General features: G+C 49.0%; 1 protein-coding gene across 1 annotated transcript in view; it reads left to right on the top strand.

The window, feature by feature from the left end:
• TAFA5 (TAFA chemokine like family member 5) overlaps positions 1 to 22,426 on the top strand; it is a 127,563-nt gene that overhangs the window by 41,891 nt on the left and 63,246 nt on the right. Inside the window, exon 2 of the mRNA XM_080939320.1 lies at positions 14,540 to 14,689. Within this exon, the coding sequence (XP_080795446.1) occupies positions 14,540 to 14,689 (150 nt within the window). The remainder of the gene's footprint in view (positions 1 to 14,539; positions 14,690 to 22,426) is intronic.

The raw sequence follows: 22,426 nt of genomic DNA, 5'->3' as shown, positions 1-22,426 counted from the left end.
TACTTCTGGAAGTTTCACGTTAATGTGTTTTATATTTAGGTTTCTTATGCATTTTGAATTATTCTGTGAAAAGTATAAGGTCTGTGTCTAGATTCAGTGTTTTTCTTTTTTATAGCTCTCTGTTACTGGGCTCATAGCTGAATGAGCCTATGGTTGATGCGCCCATTTCTCATGGGCTTGTTCTAGCACCTTGGTGGAAGACCTTTTCCAAAGAGACTGCAGGGTTTGTTGCTGTGAGCAGAGCCTCCTGACCTCCCTTCCCAGGCAAAGGTCCTGCAGACTCTGTTTCTTTCGTCTGCAGGACACAGGTGGGCTGGGAGATGAGGTTTTTCTACCACCCAAGTGCCCATGCCACCAGGAACACCTGAAGAAAGTTCACCAGGGTGTCTGATCAGGTTTCAGTTTGCCTGAACCACCTAAGATTCCTACATGTGTAGCCTCCTCAAATAGAGGGTTAGCAGCAGGTTTGATGCCCCAAAGGTAGCTTTTCAGCTGCTGGCCCCTGAACACTTGTGATGAGCAGCTATTGGCTCCAGGTACACAGGCAATTTCTCTAGGAGAAAAGTATGTGAGCAGGTCTGTCCCCAGAAACAGCATACAGGCTGGACAGTTACCTGGCTCTGAGCATCCCCTACAGGGGTACTAGTGGTTTTCCAAACCCCTTGTCTCAACCTTGAATATAACACACTCCTGTCATGTGCTCTGAGAACAGGAGGCAGAAGGAGGAGCGCCACTGAAACAGAGTAAGGTCGGAAGTGAGACTTTGCTGTGACCTGGGACCCCAAGGCTCTGCCCCCACCTTGCTCCCTATGCTTATCCAGAGGGAGGTGACCTGTGGCACATGAATCCAGAACTGAGTAAGACCCCACAAGCATCCCTGCTGTGCAGCTTAGCCCAGAGGCCTGAAAAAGACCGGGGACTGGGTGCATGGGCCCCAGAGACCAAGCTGGTACCTATGCCACAGGTTTCCAGGTGGGTGGGCTTGCCTTCTCCCTTCCACTGCATTGGCAGGGAAACTGAGGCTTTATAATGATTGGTGCCTCAGCCACAGTGGGAGTCGTGATGCTGGTCAAGCTGAAATTCGCTGTCCTTGCAGCCTGAACTTATAGAGGAGGGATCACAGTGGATAACAGGACAGGCCCCACTTTGTCTGGTCCCAAGGCCCTTGAGCGGGCCTCAGGACCAAGGTTCACTTGGGAAGTAAAGTTCAGTTCAGAGGGGCATGGTGGGACAATTGTAGATATATGTTATCATGTTAGTTTCTAAGGTGGCCTAGGCAAGATTCCTCATGATATAGGGATGCCCAGGCGACTGGGGTGTCAGCCATCTGTCCATAGGATGCCTTTCTATACCCGCTCTAGATCTTCAAATGTCTAGATCTTTATCTTCTGCCTACAAAGAATAGCCTTTACCTGTCCTCTCCTGTGCCCTGCCCAATCTGCCTTGGGCCAACTGTCCCTTCCTCAGCGTCAACTTCGTGCTTTACCTTTTACCTGTGAGTGGTTATAGGGTGCCATCACTGTGAGCAGGTGTAAAGCCACAGCACCTTCCATTGCTGAAGAGCCGGAAAGTGACATTGGATGAACTGTCCTCAGCTGACTTGTCAAGGATCCTCAGCAGGAAGGGTGCTCTGGTCCCTTCCTGGAGCCAGAGCCAGAGCCAGAGCCAGGAATGATGGTTAGTTCATCAAGAAGACACAGCTTTCTCAGACAGATAACCAATGCTGGAAACAGCCTAATGGTGCCTGGCACCTTCAGGAACTGTCAGTCACATGAGTGGTTTTGTTGAGTGTTCTGTGTGCTCTGTGTGTGCAGGGTTGAGGGTTTAAGTTAACTAGTCAGAGGCAGCTGGCTCTGTAGTTAGTGCCTTGACTAGGAGGAGGCGGAGGACACTGTATTACCGAGGAGCAGGTATCTGGTGGAGCAGGTAATGCCTTCCTCTGACAGCCAAGTAACCCGAAACCATGGAGGGTTTGAAGAAAGCTTGCAGTAGAGGCTGTTAAGATGGCTCAGTGGTTAAAGAACATTTGCTGCTCTTCCCGGAAGCCCAGGTTTGATTTCTAGCATCAACATGGTAGCTCAAAAAATATCTAGCTTCAGTCTTAGGGGAGCCACTGCCCTCTTCTAGCCTCCACTAGCAATAGACAAGCAAGTGGTACACAGACATAACTGTAGGCAAAACACCCAAACCTTTAAATAGCAAAATGATAAACTGGCAGCCTCAAGAAAAGATGGGAGTTCTTCCTGTCAGCGTGGTCAAGCTCAAAAGGATCAACTGATGTAGGAGACATGTGCTGACCTTCCCACCTTGCAGATTCCTTTGCATCTGTAACCCTGTCCCAACCTGGATCCTCCAACTCATGTCCTGGCCCACAGCCAGCCCTCTTTATTACCTTGCAAGCGTTCTGGGCCTTGGCCCTGGCTACCACCTGTATCATTGTTGTCCAGAAATGTTTGAAAGACAAAGGGGTTTGCTGATGACAGAAATGGTTTTATTGGGCATTGTTTGATTGCTCTCACTGCCCCATGCTGCTAAGTAGAATTGTCACATACATGTTGGGAGTGTGCACCATGCCTCCTCCGTTGATTGGCTTTGCCTTTCCTGCCACTTGGCCTTGGCTGGTGTCTGTTTGTCTCCTGGTTATTAACGGCTGCCCAGTTAGAACACCTTGAATGTAAAAGAGGAAGGTTTCAGGCTCCATCCCTTTCTACACCCACAAGGCCTGTGGCCTTCTCCTTCTAATAGAGGTATGCTGAGCACCTGGGGAAAGGGGATCTGAGCTCTTGCCTCTGCTGAAAGCTATTGTTCCCCCCTCTACCTTGTGAGAATGTTGGGGTGCCTCAATGACCAGGAGTCCTTGTGTGCTATGCATAGAAGGGTCCCTGATGACAACCATATCCTAGAGCTCACTTGACTAGGGGTGACATGGAGGGTGGGGGTCGGAAAGGACGTGTAAATGCCTAGATTTTCTAAAGAAGCCACCTGGCTTGCAAGATGCACTTGACACTTTTTAGCTGGAGGAGCGTTTGTGGGTGACTCCCCTTTGTACCCAGCATAATTGTCCATGGCTTGTGCTGTCTAGCACCATTCACTTGCAAGTGGGAAGAGAACATTCTAGGAAAGTCCTGTTACCATGGCATCAAGACCAAGGACGTGCCCTGCTGCCTCAGGTCAGATGGCTGGGCCTACCTGGGTTCTGGTCTTCACTGGTTATCATGGGATGCTCACGTGTCGCCTGCAGCCTGTCTTTTACTGACCTTGGCGAAGTTGTAAACTGAGCCATAATTGCTGCATTTATGAGTTTGTAGCAGCAGCCTTTTCCAAAACCATCTCGGCATCAGTCTTGGGCCCTATGCTGGACCTGGCAAGGCAGGCAACAGTGCCTTATTAATATACACATTAAGGGGATAATTGAACAGAGACCAGCTGGCCAGGCGCTTCCCTGTGGACATCTCTCTAGGCACTGAAGAAGCCTCTCTGTGTGGACAGCAAGTTTGTCCCAGTTCCCTCTACCTTTCTCCACCAGAGTCTGAAATCAGGAAAGTAGGCTCCTGGACACTCACAACACATTCTAGGCCACCAGTCACTGAAGGGACAGTGCTAAGAGAGGCAGGGAATTTGGGTTCCCTGTGTAAGAGGTGACTGGGGTGTGTACTTTTCTTTCTTCCATCTAAGCTCTAGGGACAGGCTTGAGGACGGAGCTCTAAGCTCTGATTTTACTCTGATAATTAATTCAAGAGAATAGCCTGCCTGCTGAGGTGCAGGCAGCATGTGAGGGGGGTGCACATTCACTATACCTAGAGAAAAGGGGTAGCAGGAACAGCAGCAGGACTCCAGACTTTCCCAGCCTATGGTTTGAGATACAGATGAAGCCCACTCCTGAAGGATCTACACCCACTGCTCCGCCCTGCCCTTCCAGAGGGACCAGTTCATAGACCAGGTGAGGATTCCATTTGCCATATTGAGCTGTCTCAATGGTCTGTAGTGCCAAGTCACTAAGGACAAGTGCTGGAATGACCAGGTGCCTGCTGGGAGATCTACAGAGCTCACCAACCTCCAGCGCCTTGAAGCTCCTCATGAGAGCTTATCCCCTGGAATTTCTTCCTAGAATCCTCTTGGATATCAGATGACTTGCTTGGATCCAGACTGGACATGCAACAATTTTATATTTCTGGGAAGCACTGATAGCAGATTCCTATGGGAGGAAAGGAATTTCCCTGGGCAGCTGGTTCTCCTGGGACCCCTGAGGGGAAGGCTCTTCTCTGTTGTAGAGCACTGTACTCAGCAGAGTCAACATCAGAATAGTGTGACTACTTAGAGGATACCCTGAAACGGGCTGGGTCCTGTTGATAATTCTCTATAGGAATTGGGGGAAAAAATCAGTGGAACTTTCCACTGACATTCTGGTTGGTCCCTCTTGCACCTCCTTGAAAGTTTTGTGTAATTCTGCCCTAGTTGTATGTGGCCTTGTGGTCTTGGAAAGTTTTAGAGTATGGACTATGGGGAGTAACCGAGGGGAGACTCCATCTACATTACCATGGAGATGCCATCTTTTATGCTAGGGAGTATGGCTAGTTTGGAGTTACCCAGGCACTCCTTGTAAGCAACCCCAACCATTACTCTTCAAGTAAGCCCAATCAACTGATTGGTTCACCGGGGTGAACTTTGGTGAAATTGAACTTTGATTTGTATTTGGGACCTTATAAGGAGGGAATAGATGTTGTATATGTTCCCACAGGGAAGAAATTCTCACAACACCTGGTGCCCTGGTGTGCACCGCAGCCTGATGGGTCATGAGGCATCTACTCCTTGCCCTGTATTTGTGCTCTACAACAGAATGCCGTGGGTATTCTTAGCCTGGTTAGGTCATGACATTAGATAAAACCCTTAGAACAAGAGCTCCATGCCTCTTTACCCAGGTTCAGCTTCATCTTGGTCCTTGGACTAGACCAGCCTCTTCCTATAGGGAAAAGTAATTTCACCTCATGCTGGGAGCAAGGTCATTTGTCAGTCTTGAGAGATGTGTGGGGAGTGGAGGTATAGGTCCATACTGTTGAGGCCCTGGGTTCTTGTCATAGGCATGGTAAAAACCTAGCCTCCAGAGATGTTTGGAAAGGGCATCCAGGGGTCTTTGTTGGTGGCTCTAGGTATCTGGGATTGAATCCCGCCTCTAGGTGACTGGGACTGGCCAGAACAACTGCTATGCCAGGCTCTGGTCCAAAAGACTCATGCTTACATATTCTCTATCGCTAGATAGTGACATAGAATCTGGACTTAGGAGCTTGGCTGAACCTGTCTTGGGAATCATCTCTGATCAGGGAATCTGGAGCACCTGGGGGACAGGCTGGGCAGTATCACAGGAGACAGGGGAGCTGAGGTCCAATAGGAGCTACTCTGGTGATACATGCAGCCCTTGTAGCCCCTTAAGGATCCCCCACCTCCTTCAGCCCACTTTCTCATCCTACCTCTACCAGCCTGGGCACTCTTCCCGCTCAGCACATATGCAGGCTGACTCTCCTGAGCCCATTTCTCCATCTGTGCTAGGTACCCTCTCCTACCTTCCGAAGTGACTAGGCCTGCTCTAGGCTGCCCTTGGGTGTCAGAACTGAGGAATGCAGTATCCACAAAGGCCCTAGAGCCAATGTCTGCAAAACTGGTTGTCACATGCTTGGAGTTGAGACAGTGGAGTTGAATTCCTCTCACAAAGTCTTCAATCTGTCATAGTATAGCAGACTCCTTCCTTCCTTCCTGAGAAAAGATCTGATTGTCTTTCCCAGCCTTCAAGTACACAGCTCCTGGGCCTCTGACCATCCAATGCGGCCATCAGCCTGTCTCTTCCCAGCACCCACCACTTGAAGGGGGGTCCCAGAGTAATTCCCATGGAAACTTACCCATGACACACTTCTCCATGTCCAGTCATGTAAACATGCCCTTACGTCAGGTGGGAGGTGTCTTCAGTGTAACAGGAGCATCTAACAGCCTTCTGCGGGGGCATTGTTTAGAATTCACTTGTCTGAACCATCACTTTGCTCTGGCATAGGAGAGAACCCATGATCTCAGCTCCTGTGTGGAAGTAAGCTGTCCTCCCAGCAGAGGAGCAGGCACAGCCAGGATCCGCAGGCTGCAGAGGGTGTTAGGCAGACCAGTAGAGCTGAGGTAGGGGTTATAGAGCTTGCCTGTCAGCAAACACGGAGTTTTCCTTCTAACCCATGGCTACCCCCCAGGACCCTGCATCAACCATGCACTCATGGACCCAGAACCTTCCGGAATAGCTACTCCTGCCCACTAGAGGCTCCATCTTCATAGGTGCTGTCTGTAAGAGCTTCTCGGTGCCCTGGATAAATAGTCTTGTTTCTCCGACCTCCTGCCTCACTGCCTTGTTTGTCCCTTGGTCCCCTGGAGATATGCAGTGACCTCAGTCTGCAACTATACTTGTCATTGATTGGGGAACTTGCTATGTCTGTGTGCAGGCTCTATGTCTGCTGAGCTTTCTCTCAGTGACATCTGTGGCCTGGCCATTGGGGAGAACCGGCAGGGCAGTGCCAGGGAAGCTCATGTAAGGAACTTAACTGGCACCTTTGACATAGGCTCTGGGAGGGTCCAAACAGAGCAATGTGTCACAGTGTTCCTAAACCACTCCTTCTTCCTTCCAACTGCTGAAGTTTAAGAAGCTAAGGCAGCATAGGGGTGGGGCTGAAGAAACTGCTTTGGAAGCACTGGTCTGAGAGGCCATGGCCGAGGGTGCTTTCTACCTATAACGCATGCACATAAGAATCTGTTTCCAGTGGAGAGGTGAGAGACACAACCTGGGAACTCTTGGGTACCCTGGGCAGGCTTGAATTGGGAAAGTAGGTACTGGTTCCGCAGATTGCAAACAGGGACAATCCTGGCGCAGAGCCTGAAGGACATTGCATACACATCTCCAACCATGCTCCTATTCCTAGTGCATGTACTAAGCGTAAGTGTGCAGTTGGCACAGCCTCGGCTGTGCCATGTGTTCATACAGTATGGTAATATAGCATGGTGTTTATATGCAGCGTGCCGTTTGTGTATGCATGTTGAGGTCTGTATATATAAGTGCCTTCATGTGAGTATACACAAGCCATATGTTTGTGTGAACAAATCATGGTCTGGCTATGAGTGGTTGCGATTTTTTGTATGTAGGAGATACATTGTGTGTATACGCATGGGTATGTATGTACATCCCAACCAGGAGCCTGTTGCATCCTGAAAATATTTGTGCAGGCTGCATGTGATGTATGCCTGTGTCTCTCTCCAGAGGGGGGAATAAAAACTTTGGGAAGGTCAGACTGGCTTCATGGTTCAACCGTGTCTCTAAAACAAATTAGGCATGCTTATTCAGGTCTTCTCCTATGTTTACATAGAATCCAGGGTTGCCAGTGTGCCTACACCACCAGGAGGTCAGTACCATCTTGGTGGCTGTCCCTCTATGTAGTCCTCACTCCCTTATTCTGGGACATTATCTCAGACAGCTAAACCAAGGCCACCGGGGATCCAGAGGATTCTTCCTGAAGTCTGTGGAGCTCACTAGGAGTAACAACTGGTCCTAGGCAGAGAAGGGCTTCTGGAATTAGGGTCTTTGCAAGCCATGCAGGGCCAGTGAACCTGTCTTTCTGCTTCCTGGTCCCGGGCTTGTTTGTCTCCTGGTGACAAAGCTGTGCACCTTCCTTTGCTCTCCGTGGGGGTCTGACCCCTGAGTGTGGGGTGAGCCAGGTCCCTGCAGAGAGGGACAGGCTGATCTAATCCTTGCTGTCTTCTGCTCCAGCTATATATCTAGGTAAGTAGCAGAACAGCATGGCCCATCTTGCTCTGTCTTTTAATATCTCCCCTCACACTTATCATGCAGGGCTAATCCTCAGCTGGCCTGCAGAATTGGGTTTTGTGATCTGTGGCACACACTTAATTGACTCAGTAGTAGTTGGAGTGTGAGTAAGAATTTGATCCTGGGATTTAATTGAGGCTTGGTTTCATTCCATCTCAAACACTGAGCTCGATGCTCCATCAGATCTTAAGAACATTTTTTTCCCCTGAACATTTTAATCTTTGTACTGTGTGTCTATAGAATTGGGGATAAAACTAAACATTAGTAGCTTCATCTGTGAGCCCTGTGCAGGACTGATGGGTTAGTTGTCTTCAGTTTGAAGTAGAGGTCTTGTGTGGGATAAGGAGGTGAAGCTGTCTTACATAGTATCTGGCCCCAGCACCTCCTACAAGGATCAGGACCCTGGCCACTTCCATACTTGAAACACCATCAGGCTTAAATTGGGTGGGTGTGCAGCCTTCCCTGATAGGTCAGGGACCCGGATATTTAGGTGGCACCCAGCACAACAGAAGTTGTCACACCTTCTATGAGTGACAGGAAAGAAAGGGTTCTGGCTGAGGATCCTCTAGTGCAGGGTAAAGGAACAGGGAGGCGCGGGCAGGGCTCTCGGACCTGTCTTGATCCCCAGCCTTGCGATATGGGTTGTTGTCAGGGTAGGTAAGTCAGGTCAATAGCTCTTTGTGTTATTTTGAGCTGATTAAGACTTCACTGTTTCAGAGACAGCCCAGAGATGAACCCTTCCTGCAGCCTGGCGGGCCAAGACACGTAACAGTTAGAGCCCAAAATAGCAGCTCACTTCTGGTGCACGTCACTCATGGAAACTGACACAGATCAGTGACAGGGGGACCAGGAAAGAATGGGTGTGGAGGCTCCTTTGGTAGGGCTCTACACGGGCTCACGTCACCACATCTGGAGTGTGGTCCACGCTGTATAGAATGGAGTCTGTGCACATAGTAGACACAGTTGCCCTCACTTGCACCAGGTGAGCAATATGTTGACTGCATGATTCATTTCTTTTATCCTCAAAGTTTTAGTTCATCCTGTTGTGACGCCCCAGGGGTCCCTGTCCCTGTAACTAGCTGCCGAGATGGAATGACAGAAGTGCCTATACAAGGCTTGCAGGCATTTTAGGAACCCTGAGAAATGCTATCTCAGAGCATGTCCCCTGTGTGCAAACCCGTCGTCATCGTCCCAAGCTGCACATTTAGAAGGATGCTGTACAGCATGCACTGGGGTCCCAGACATGAGCTTCTTCACTGGTCTCTCCTGACCTCCCAACACTTAGCAGGTCATGACATGGGGAAAGCCTGGAGCTCAGTCACTACTTCCCCTCCCCCAGCCCTATGCTCTGTGGTATTCTTGGCTGACATCCTCCACTAAGTTGCTTGCCCTTACCCCAGCACATGTCCCATCTCAGTCTAGAGAACCACTAACCAATGTGATGTGTGTGCCTGAGTGTGTTAATGGAAGTCTGCTTCCCTCTAACCAAAACCTATCACCAACCCCCAACAGGCTCACAGTAGATCTCTAGTCCTACTAGCCTGGACCAAGGACATTCCTGATGAACCTACAGGCCTTCTCTAAAGCCATATGGCCCCAAACTCTCCCTTGTCACATACGAAAATGGTATATAAAGTGAAGTGGTTGCCCAGCAACCCCATGTTCCTCCCTACTGGTCTTCCCAGACCCATGGTTTCTATGTTCCCTTGGCTGTTTGAACCACCCACAAGTCTCATGATACTGTCTCTACATTTTGGAGTAGGTCTGAGCTGGGGGACAGCAGTCATGCCCAGCACACTGTAACTCAAAGACTAGAGGCCTCTGTCACTCAGCCAAAATGTTAACTATGCATGGGCTGATCTGGGAACTGCAGAAGGTTCATGGGTACCCTGCCTCTTTTTACTAGTCCCATTCAATTCTCACTGTTCTGAAGAACTCCTAATCCCATGGCCAGATAAAGCCACCTAACAAAGGCTTGAGGGTCTCTCTGGCTTTCCGACTCTCTTTTTTCATTGTAATCCAAACACTGAGCTGACATTTATGATTGTTAAATGCCACCCTCTCACTCCATTCCTGTCAAAGTCACTTTGAGTCTTTACCCTGATGTCCACCATATCCTGTATCCTCTCAGATGTATGTCACAACCCTATTGGGATGAACAGCTCATCGGTGTGTACCTTGGGTGGAGGGGCATGCATGAGAGAACCTGGGGCCTTGTTCCTTACAGATCCCCCCACCCAGGTCTTCCTGCCCACCAGCTCTGGAAACCTTGTACACTAGCTACTGAGGGCTAGCCTTGTCACCCCATCTGAAGCCATTGACTTTGGCTATGTTTACATGAAATCTTGCATAGGTTTTGAAAGCTGTCCCGCCTTTGCCACCCAGAATTTGGAACAGAATTGGCAAAGGCCTGGACCTAACCTGCTGGTCTGAGGATGGCTGGGCATTTTAATGGGACCTGTCATGTGCTGTGTTCTCTGGTCTGCTGTTCCTTGGACCTGTTTATGTCCTCTGGACAGATTGTCTTTCTCAGAAAAGAGGAAGTAGATGGAGTTGATGAACACCCATTGGGTAGTCATTGTTCTTCATGCCTGTGGCCACTGGAGTCCTAGACTCCCAGAAGGTCAGACACTAAATGTGGCTCTGGGAATCTTGTTGTGTAGATACATCCACTATGGTGTTTGTCTTGTTACAGCATTGGTGTCCTGCATATGTATGACATGAACTGAGAGAAGTGTTTCTTCAGGACCTATGTATGTAGAAGGCACAGGATAGAGTGGGTCGTTTAGATGCCCAGGGAAAGTGTGGTCGCTGATGACCCTAGACCAGTGTCTCCACTGGGCCCCGTTCTGTGTTGGGCTATATTCTAATTCTAACCTATGCAGTGTAGAGCAAGATCCAGATCTCAGTCTGTGTGGTGCGGGACCAGTGCTGGAGTCCCAGCTTATGGGGTAGTGTTGAGTTCTGGTAGGCCACTATACAGTATCAGTTCTTGCCTCGGGGAAGTCCCAGATTTGATTCCATTGTCGTCATCACCCAGTTGAGCACAGAGAATGTGTGTTGATCATAGATCTGTGCCAAGGCCGAATCCCAGCCCTGAGCTGGCAGGCAGAGCTGACATCTGAGCAGCCACTGAGGCACACCAACAACCACTATCGTCTGCATGCTCTTCATGGGAATGAATGGGCTGTGGTCTACGCCTAGGCCAACAGAAACCTCTTTGTACCTAAAGACCAGGCACTGAAAGTTCAACTAACTCAACAGTCAAGTTTGCTTATCTCTCTGACTAACAGGGACACGGCCCTGCATGGGACTTACCTAAGACCCTGAGCCTTCTTCTGGTGTTCAGGAAACACACAAGGCAAATAGAACAAACTAAGCCCAAGTAGAGGAAGGTTTATGCCCAAGATTTTTTTTTAAAGAGACAGCTGGAGTCCTTAGTGTACAGATCCTGCTCCTGCTGCAAATGTCTCAGGTCTGTGGCTCTATAAATCACAACTCTTCTAACACCAGATTCTCCACCTACCTACTATGTGGGAACAAGTTGGGGCTCTTCTTACACAGGGAGAAATGATGTGATTGTGAGGTGTCCATCTGTAAAACACCAGGATAATGATATTACCCGGAAATTCCCATGAAAGATAGTGTGAAAGGTTGCAGGTGGTATAGACAGTCACAGTCTTAGAGCAGGGGGAAGCCATGGAGCCTATATGGAAGGAGTGACTTAGAGCCATGTTAAGTGAGATCACCTAGTTATGGGAGGAAGTTCCTGTCAGTTTGATGTGCACCTGAGTGGAAATAGATCCTGGTATGGTACCGGTTTGCGGCTCATCCTTGGGGGGTGAAAGGATGCTTCCTAATCGTGTGACACTTGCCTAGTTATGCTGCATCTTCAGTGACAACCACAGAGTTTGGTCATTCACTGCCCCTCCCGCCCCTACTCTTTGCAGACCCAGGTACATGTCCCCTTGGTCATCCCACATGATCTTGGAGCTCCTGCTGATAGGGAACTGGAAATGGGGACCAGGATAGTGCAGTGCTGGCCCAGAATAGATGTTCCCAGTGTCCAGGGGCCACTACATCTGTACAATGCCATTAACTTGGTAGTATCCCCCACCTTGTTGGGACAGCTCTAGACAAGTGTCCAAGTCTCAGCCAGAGAAGCCACCTGCTGTAAGGTGGTCCAGACACTATAAAACTTGCAAACGGTGTATAGGTCATGTTTGACGAGAATAGCAAAGTAGCTAGAGACAATCTGCAGGTTGTGAAATAGAAACTTGGGGTGGTAGCCATGTGGCTGCCCATCCACACATGGCAGTGGCAAGCACAAAAAGGAAATCAAGTCTTTCTCATGGGCTGCAGAGCTCACTAACTGCTTCCCGGTGGTTTCCCTTTCAGCTCCCATCAGACCTGGGACCTGTGGTTCTGGGATCAGTCCTACAGGTAGAATGCAAGGGAGGCAGCTCTAGCTGGGCCCTTCCTTCTCCTTGAGTGGGTGTGGACATTTACTGGAGTGGCTCTTGGTCCTCAGAGAGGCCCAAGATGAATCCCCCAAATGTGTCTGATCTGTTCTCCCAACATGAACTTGGCACACTAGCCAGGATCTGTCAGCATCCTTCATGGTTCTGAGGAGCTGAATATAGTCACCTTGCCCTCCTAGCCCTGACTGGCCAAAGAGCCCGTGTCCCTGATCACATGCGGATAGGACATGTCCTGAGTTCCTGGTGGCCTAGACATTGCTAGGCTGTTGGAGCTGAGCCACCCTGCCCATATTCTCTGCTAATGTGTGTGATACCTGCTCTAACCAACTTCTGGGTTGAGCTGGGGAATTCAAGCAATAAAGCTGGTATGGTGCAGGAGCCTGTTGCCTGGAGAAGGGGTGTTTGTGTGGCATTCACAGAGAGACCTATGTGATAAGGAAGAGCATCCTAAATTGGAGGACCTACTGCTTAGAAGCCCTGAGAGCTCCCTGCCATGGTTGCAAATCAGATGTCCACTCTCTTGTTTACATGTCTAACTTCCTTTCCAAGTGTCTGTTTGTCTGACCTTGTGCTATTTCCAGCTGACACCCGTGTGACACTCATCCAGCTGAGTGGGATTCTGACTCTCAGCATCTCTGTGGTGTGACCTGTAACCAAGAGACCGTAAGAAGCGGGATGCCATGTGCCTTTTGGTCTCTGGGTACCCATCAGGAGCAACTACTACTCCAGGCTTTTACTGTAGGTGCCTACTGTGTGTTGAGTAGATGGAAGATCCTGAAGAGGAGTGTATGACATATTTCAGGGTTTCCATGGTTCCATCCCTAATGAGTCTATGGAGTGGCAAGGTGGAGGTGCCTCAGGCTCACTGTGCTGGGATAATATTGCAGCACTAGCCAGGCTGAGGGATGCCGTCTATTCTCCTACAAGGTGGCCAGTGTTTTCATTTTTATGTTCTGCCGTAAATACCACGCTATCTTTATCGGGTATTGTTGTTCCTGAGAACTTAATGGTATTGGCCACAAAGTGACAGCTTAAACTGCAAGGGGTTATTTCCCACTGGGATTCTCTCTCCTAAGGTGAGGATGAGGCTTCAGATAAACGTGCCCGTCTTCTAGAGTCAGTCCAGGATTATGCGTGCCTGTATACAGCTGAAGGTACAGGGTCATGAGTTCCATGAGTACATAGGACATTGCCTTGATCATGTGCAGCCGAGTGTGCCATGTTCACCTGTGTCTATATGGGAACTTCCATGTAGCCTGTGTGTACCTCTGAGTACAGCTGAGGGCACCTTGTGTGTTTTTCCAAGAACACACGTGATACATGTATCTAGTTAAGTGTGCACCTGTGTACATGCCTACTTACAGGGGCACATCAGTGTAGCCTGTATGTGCCTGAATGTCGATGAGTACACCTATGTGATCCTCCCTTTATATCTACCTGTTTGAGCCTGTGTGTGCACACAAGCACTTCCATATAATCATGTGTACCTAGGTGTCGGTTTACATGTGCCAACTTGTATATACCTATGCGAGTGTGAGTATCTCAAGGCACAGGCATCCCTGCAAGTCTATGTCCCTATGGTACTGTGTTTTTACCTGATTGTTTCCTATATATATATATATCTGTATAGTCTTCCCCGTTTCTGCCAGCCAGGCCTTAGGCGTGTGACATATTTGCTGTGTGTTTTGGTGTACCTCTTACATGTGTATTATATGGGAAGGCTTTCAAGGATATATAACTTGGTCCTTGGCCATCTTGGTGTTTGTGTCCACGTGGGGATGATGGTTCCTTCTTGCAATATGGTAGTCCATATATACACTGTTGGTTACCCCTTTTGTGGCTCCATGGTAGCACATCCGGAGGGCAGGCAGTGTCTTGGTACATTAGAATGCAGGCCGCATGGTTTGGCTTGATTAGAAATCTTAGTGTCTGGAGGAGGAGGAGGCAGCTCCTTGGTCTGTAATTCTGAGATTTCATTTCCGTGTGTGGTAGAGGAGATGGCACATTTAATTTCCTGTCCATTGGGATAGGGCTGACTGGAATTCCTGGCAGAGCTTAGGGAAGATGTTTCGCTGGCTGTCACAGAGAGCTCTCTCCACATTTCTTTGGCTTAGCCAGCTGGGGTGAATCTCACTCTAGGTGGGTGCTGGGTGGGTTTCAGGCTGTGGGTCTCTAGGCTCTGGCCACTTAGCTTGTGGCTATTTCTTCTTTGCAGGTCAGTTGGCTGCTGGAACCTGTGAGATTGTGACCCTAGACCGGGACAGCAGCCAGCCACGGAGGACGATCGCCCGGCAGACAGCTCGCTGTGCTTGCAGAAAGGGGCAGATAGCAGGCACCACTCGAGCCCGGCCTGCTTGTGTGGACGGTAAGAGCCCTCGGCCTTCTGGTGATGCTTCAGGGTACTAAGCCCAATCTTCTAGGGTTACTGTGAGCCTCCTTCACAATGCTCTGAGGCCAAGACTCTGAGGTAGAGCCCAAGGGTCAGGCCTCTGGGCAGGCAGTCTTTCATTATACTGGTATATCTACTGTGATTGTATTCATGGGCAGCATGTCCTATACACATAGGGGTGGCCACGGACTATGTGATTCCAGGTGTCAAAGACTCAAAGTCTTCAATCCAGATGTGGTTCCTATGCTCAACCCACGAAGATGCTCTTTAAAATGAGCTGAGCAACATCCGGGGTAATAATTGTCCCCCAGAGTCAGGAAGGTTCTTGAGAAAAAAAAAAAATTAGCAGAATCTGGGCCATGGTCAGTACAGAGATGACAAGATGCTGAACTAGATCCCAGATGGTAGCCACTGTGGGTCTGAGATCTGGCCAGGTACCTGGTCAGGATCTACTTTGCCCAAGACCAAGGCGAGAGGTTCTTTTAGGCCTTTGCTTCCCTGTGTGGCTTGCCCTCAGCTGGAGACCCAGGTGTGGTAAGGCAGGATCCTAAGCTTTCTGAACCCTGTCATCCCTCAGCATCTCCCATAGACCCCTAGAGCTTTGGGAACCCCACACTCCTGCTGCATTTGGAAGAGCTTGAAGATTGTAGCATCAGCAAAGTATAGGATGAGGCTGAGCGTGCTGGCCAGGGCAGAGGGTGGTACAGGAATCAGGCTGCCTGGGTCATATCTGACTGACCTACTGGGGTCCAAGGGCTGGGTTCTGTGTAGCTTATTCTCCAAGGAGTCAGTGTCTTGATCCCTGTGGGCAGAGTGGTAGCAGCCTCTTGATTAACACACGCTAGTTTTCTCGGACCATGCTGGGGTGATGATGTGAAGCTGGCAGCCACAGTTCTTTCTCTTCTGCCGTTCATTCTGCCAGCCTCAGGGAGACAGGGTCTGGACTGAGTGCTAATTGAATCTGGATCTGCCCATCTGAAACCAGATCCCCATCCCTCCCCCAACAGCCTCCTGGTGCCTTAGGAGCCTGGTCTCAGAGACCCAAATTAAAACCTCACCATTTTCAAGGGAGGCCAAACAAATTAGGTTGCTCGAGTTTTCTGCACAGTAGGCATTTTTCTAGGCTGCCCTCTAATTTAATTTTTGCTTTTTCTGTTTTCTTGCTCTGTGTGCATAATAAGTTTTCTTGTGTGCCATTGTGTCTGCTGAAGATAGTCTTGTCCATGATGGCCCAGCTGATACTGAATGCCAGTGATGTTTTGCCTGGAGTGGTCTATGCTGACCCTGGATTCAGGAGCGAAAGTGGTAACCCACCGCTCCTGCTGTTCTCACATGTGTTCTTTTGCTGGCTGACTTCGTAGCTATTGGTAAACCTGTTCATTCATTCATTCATTCATTCATTCATTCATTCATTCATCCAAATGAGATGAACCAGGTATAGACAGGTATAAGGGAGATCAAGTCTCAAAATACCTGATCCACAGAACCCCCCACAACACAATGCTGTGAATACTGGGGTGCCTCACCTGGGCAAGAGTGTATCCCTGAAGGAGAATTTGAGCAGGGTTCTGAGGATAGAAAGATCACTAGAAAGCTCCCCTCTGTGGAGAGAGGGAGCTGACAGTGAGACTGAGTTTACAGTGTGTTCCTCCCTGGCCTTGAGTCTGAGCTGAGGCAATTTTGCAGAAACCAGTCTCCAGCACCATGACCCTGTTCACCACTTTACAAACCTGCTCTACTTTACGGAAAGCCACAAGAAAAGAGACCTGAAAGCAATCTGCTCACCTGCTCCGGGGTTTCTCTTTTTAAGAAATATCAACAAGCCGACCTAACCCAGGAGCGCTGCTTTGTGGCCTGCGGAGCCAGTCCCTGCAGCACCGGCTGCATGTACAGGTGCTCTGGGTTACCCCACATGCTCCCTTCACGGTGCTGCCCTGGGCTGAGAACTTGGCTGGGCTTTCAGCAGAAAACTGTGTACACTTTCCCTCTGGAAAACATGGAGGGGCTGACTCCTTCCCTTTCTTGCTGAGTTCTCATGAAATTCCTTTAGAAAGTAATCCAACTAAAGCATGGCTGTGGGGTGACAGTGGGCAGGGGAAGGAGAGAACTTTGCTCGTCTTTGGAAGAGAAATGATGCTCGGGGCACTGGAGTTTACCCAAGAGTGGTGTCCATGGATGTCCCTCTGAGAGCTTTGCAGGAGGGCAGGCTGGGGAGGGGTTGCGAACAGTCCCCGCCATAAGAAGCATTCATTCCCTCAAGAGCAGACAGGTACCCCATAGTTCTCTTCTGCACCTCTTCTGTATGTGTCCAATGTCATCCCTCTTAGGAGGCTCAAGGCCCCTGCTTGGCTGATGTTGATGACTGTCACCTGCCTGGGAACTGCCTGGGTGAATGCAGCAGTCTGCACTTCCTGATAGGAATAGTAGCATGGCCTGGAGGGAAAGTGAATCCACAGGTCTGGCCCAAGGCACCACCTTCATGTCTGCTCACCATCTATGAGCTAAAGCCCACGTCTTCTACATCTGTCCACAGATGGGGACAACAGCCGTCTATCTCACGCCTTGAGAGCAGTACAAGATACCAAGTGTTGCACGACATCGATCTGGGGATTGTTGTCTTTCTCTCAGTAACACAGAAGACTTCCATGTATCAGATGCGGCCATGGGGGTCTCTGATGGAGACTAGGGAAAGGGGGATATGTTTGCAGTACCGGTTCATGTGGAGAGCGCTGCTGTGTTTCTGGGTAAGGATGGAGCCATGTATCTTGGGAGTTGATCCAGAAAAGATGAGGGAGCGAGTGACCTCCACTCTCAGAATTGACTACAAGGGGTTGAGAATGCAGAATGCACCCTCAGTTATGGATGGCTGATCTCCCAGGAGGCTGCCAGAGACCCCTCTGAGAGGTCTTTTTCACGTGTGTGGAACTAGATAGCCCACTGCTAAAGAGTAACATCAGAGTAGTAACACAAAGAGTAGACATTCTTCAGGGACATCCAAGTAAGTGTCAAGAGTGGAGACTCTAACCCTCCGAAGATCGGTAAATCCTCATGGGTCTATCTTGGACTTAGGCCCTAGGTGTGGCCATCAAAACAACTGTAATAAAAGAACAAGAAAGGAATTGAACTTGACCGAAACACTAGCTCCTTTGTTTCCAAGTAACCCATCAAGAAAGTGAAAATTTCACTTATGAAATGACTCGGTGGATAAAGACGCTTGCTGCTAAACCTGACAACCAGCGTCCAGTCTGATAAAGAAGAGAACCAGCTGCCTACCTTGTTCTCTGGCCTTCACACACATGCCGAACCATACACTCTCCCACACAAACACAAATAAATGCATGAGTACAACTCAGAACACAAAACTGTTGAGAGAAAAGGCCAGGGATCCGACAGTAGCAGACATACACTGCCAATACTTGACAACCAGAGTCTAATCCTCAGGACCCAAATGAAGAAGAAGAGACATCAAGCTATGTGGGTTGTCCCCTATATATACCTCTATACCTATCTCGTGGTACCTGTGCATCCATACCTCACAAAAAATAAATATATGTAATAAAAATTTTTTTTAAAAACTAAAATGAAAAATTTCATGAATGTGAGAAAATAGACCCCATGAGTTCCTTAAACGGTTAACAGAGTTCTGTCATGAATGCAAAGCATATACCCAGGCATGCAGACATACTTCCAGAGCTTCGGGAAAGAGAGTAGCTGGAAATTGGACACAGCAGAGTGTCTATCATGGCCCCAGAGAATTAGAAGTCTGGCCATCCACAGTGGATAGCCAGGCTGGGACATGTAGAAGACTTGAAGTTAGGATGCTAGTGAAAGACACCATGCCTAGAGACCACATGAAGTTCAGAGACAAAGAGAGATTCCTGGTGGTCAGACCAGAGACCACCATTTTCCTTGGATAACAAGATCACCCTGGCTCAGCAGTTAGCTTCAGCAATGGCCAGGCAGATGCCTGCAGGAGCCCCGCCACAGGACAGGCTGTGGAAGGGCCTTTCTTGCTACCTCAACATCTCCCTTAAAGACACAACCAGATTCCTCATGGACTTTCATTTGACAACTCCGGGACTTTCTCAAAACTGTTCTCATGCCCCCTTCCTCACCCCCTCTAGCCAGCCTGTGGGTCTGGTAGTGACCAGCATCTCCTTGCATGGACCTCATAATGTAGGTTTTGGTTGCTAACATGAGCAGCCTAGGCATCCTTGGGTGTAGTGGTCAGTGACTCAGTCCAGTGATATGCAGCCATACCTGTTATAGACTGTGTGGTAAACTCCTGAAAACTGAGAGACACTTCAGAAGTGTTTGCTACACTCCATCTGTCCCAAGCACAGCCCATCATGCCTGAAGATCATCCTGATCTACAAGGAGCTTCAGTCACTCTGCATCAGACCTTGATCAGCTCTGAGCAAGCTGTGGATGATATCCGTGAGGGAGGTGCCATGAGAAGGGCCTCAGTTCCCTAGATACCAACTTGTATCAGCAACACCAAGGAGGCACCTCTACAGGAACATAGTTTAGAGGCTTGTCCAGCTTCAGTTGTGACCACAGGATTTGATGGTCACTGCATGGCATTCTTACAGTTCAGAGCCAAAATAGAGAAGGTTATTTAGGCACAGTGTCCCTTTGGGTCCTTTCAAATTTAATTGTTCTGAGTCTCAGAATCATGACATACCAACCTAGCAGCTGTCCGGTATGCGTGCATAGTTAAGAGGATCCTCCTTGAGGCTTCTGCTTAGGACTTGGGCTCCCCTAGGTATGCCCGGGGCCTTGCCCTGGCTCTAGGGAGCCCTGATCTGGATGAAGTAAAGGAAGCCTCAGAATGGAGAGGTCCTTAGCCTGTGTCTCCAGAAAGGAACTTGGGCTGCTGGGAAATTGTTGGCTTTCTGTGCACTAATAGAAGCAGGACACTGGACTGGTGCAAGTGTGGAGATGAACATGCTTAATTTTCAACATGGCGACCCCAGACGTGGTTGCCTGGCAACCATGGAACAAGGGACAGACAGTCAGTCTCCTTGTCTTAGTTCCTTCCTTTCCTGATAGAATGTTCGAGAACAGGGCCCCTGTGTCATCTAACTATGTCTTTCCTCAGTGGCTCCCCAGGGCAATGTGTTGCACCATGAGCTTGGTGGTGGACATGGGATAGGAATTAGAGAGACAGCCCCTGTGCTGTCATACAGAGCTCAGCTCAGAGACCTCCACTCAGGAGGAGGAACTGCTGCAGAGAAGAGTGTCTGAACAGCATGATGGGGATATGAGTTGGAGCTCGTTAAGTGGAGATCTGACTCAGATTTGGAGAGGAGGTTAGTAGAACAGCATGTGGGTAAGGAAGGGTAAGACACAGAAGTGTTGGTATGGGTGCCACAAGGAAGTGACAGACAGATGCCCAATTGTCTCTTCAGTCACCATGCAGACAAAAGAAGTGACACCACAGAAGGCGGCTAAGGAGTCTAAATGAGGCCATAGGGAGGTTCCTTTCTTTCCTTGGATAGCTGGTAACACCCCAGGTCACAAGGGTTACAGGAAATCAAGGTGCTGTTACATTAAACAGAATTTGTCTTTTTTCCAGAAAATAAATCTGGGGAAAAGAGTAAGGCTATGTTCAGGTTGGAGCTCAGGCTTCCAACATGGTTCATTTGACACTCAGAGAGAGAGAGAGAGAGAGAGAGAGAGAGAGAGAGAGAGAGAGAGAGAGAGAGAGAGAGAGAGAGAGAGAGAGAGAGAGAGAATATGTGTATCTCTGTGTGTGTGTTGTGTGTATTATGTACATATATATGAAAGTTCACTCTTTAGAAAGAGTCCAAGCTGAACAACTCCAGAAATATTATTGCTGCACTTTATTAAAGATATAGTGGAAAGAAAAATAAGATGGAGCATTCTCTCTATCCTGGCAACCTTCACAACAAATATTAGTTGCACAAATATCTAGATTCTTAGTTGCTAAGAAATTCAGCCATACCTTAGGGTGAGGAGCTCCTTTTCTTTCCCCATATCCCTAGAATTGTGTTTTGTCTTTCTCTCTTGCCTCAGGCCAGCTTGGGATGTGAGCAGCTCCATTGCTACTCCTTGGTCTAGAAGGTTTCCTCAGTGTCCACTGATCTCTCAGGTCCACAAAAGTGGGCCTGCTGTGTGTGTGTGTGTGTGTGTGTGTGTGTGTGTGTGTGTGTGTGTGTGTTAAGCCATACTGGAGTTTGTGGTTTCCATGAACACACACCTGCTGCTGTCATAGGTCTACAGAGCACACTCTACGTTGGCTTCCAGTGATACCAGCCAGCTGATGGGCCATGAGGGTCCATTCTCCAAAGGATGAGGCTGGACCATCCAGACAGGGTATGCAGTCCTGGATCTGTCACTCCCCATGTCATGTTGTCTGGGGATCAGAGAGACCCGGGGCTTTGAGTAGGCCTGATGGTGCCAGACCAGTTCCTTCTCTGGTCTCTCATCCTTATGAGGGGGCTCTGCATTGATGTCCTTATCCCGATAGCTCCAGGAGTCTGGGGAAGATGTAGTAGTACTTCAGACACTGATTTTGGAAGCTGGTTAGAACCTTATTCTGGTAAAGTAACTAAGTGCTGGGAGGGGTGGTTTTGAGGAGTAGCTGTATGGATCTGGCTAGTCTACCAACTAGCACTGCAACCTTGAAGGAGGCAGAAGATCCTTGCAGGAGGATCAGACATGATTTAACATGGATATAAGCAGTCAGTCCTTTGTCTCAGCTCACAGTGCAGACAAGCATTGGGATGAAAGAAGGCATCATAGGCAACACTGGGTCCGGCAAAGGTGGAGTTGGGCAGAGCCAAGTGTAAAGGCCCGTGGGAGGTGGGCTCTTTGGGGTTGCAATTAGGAAGGTATTCTCGGTTGTCACCTTGTGGGGGCCTTCCACCTGTGCTTTCAGTTGGCAGGTGGTCACATGCCAGCAGTGTCCCTTGCTGCACCCTGAGAGCTGACAGTTATTCTGGGCATCAGAGGGCACAGTGGGCAGCCAGGTCTCCTTTCCCAGAAGATTCTTTTCCTTCTGTGTTTCCATTATCCTGCTCTTTGCTATCAAACAAAATCCCTGTAGCCGGGCACTTTATAAAGAACAGGGATTATTTTTCTCTGTGTTTTAGAGGCTGGGAAGGCAAAGGCCAGTGTTGCCTGTGCAGTGTCAGTGAAGGCCACCATATTCTTACATGGGCCAAACCCACTCTTCCAGATCCTTGACTGCTGACGTAGATCTGTTGATGAGAATGCAGTTCTCATTGGGGTTAAGCTTTCGGTGTGAATGTGGAGGGACAGTTTCAAGATGTGGCATTTAGGAAATGTGTAAGCAACGATGCAGCTGCAGGCAGATCCCCTGGTGTCTTTGAGTTGTAGGCAGAGAAGCACTAGAAAGCTGTGTGTGAAGCCTTCCTGCAGCCTGCACCTCTTTTGTGTCATGGTGTCACTGTCTCCCAAAAACTAGATCTACACTGCTGAGGGTCTGCAGTTAGCTTGCACTAAGTTGGGAGACCCACATGTGAAAATTACAGATTTGTGACTTGACTGGTATACACAGCCATTATTATTTTGTACATAGACTCATCTGTAATTAAACTATACAAACAACAGTAGCCTTCTGATCATGCTAGGAAAAGAAGGGCAGATGACATCCAAATTAAGCAAAATAGAGAAAACAGTAAAGGTGTGAATAAAAGCAAGGAACAAAGATTGAAGTTGGCTGGC

Source organism: Micromys minutus (assembly GCF_963924665.1).
Source record: "Micromys minutus genome assembly, chromosome: 27".
Lineage (NCBI taxonomy): Eukaryota > Metazoa > Chordata > Mammalia > Rodentia > Muridae > Micromys > Micromys minutus.
This window is presented reverse-complemented; position numbering and strand designations above follow the sequence as displayed.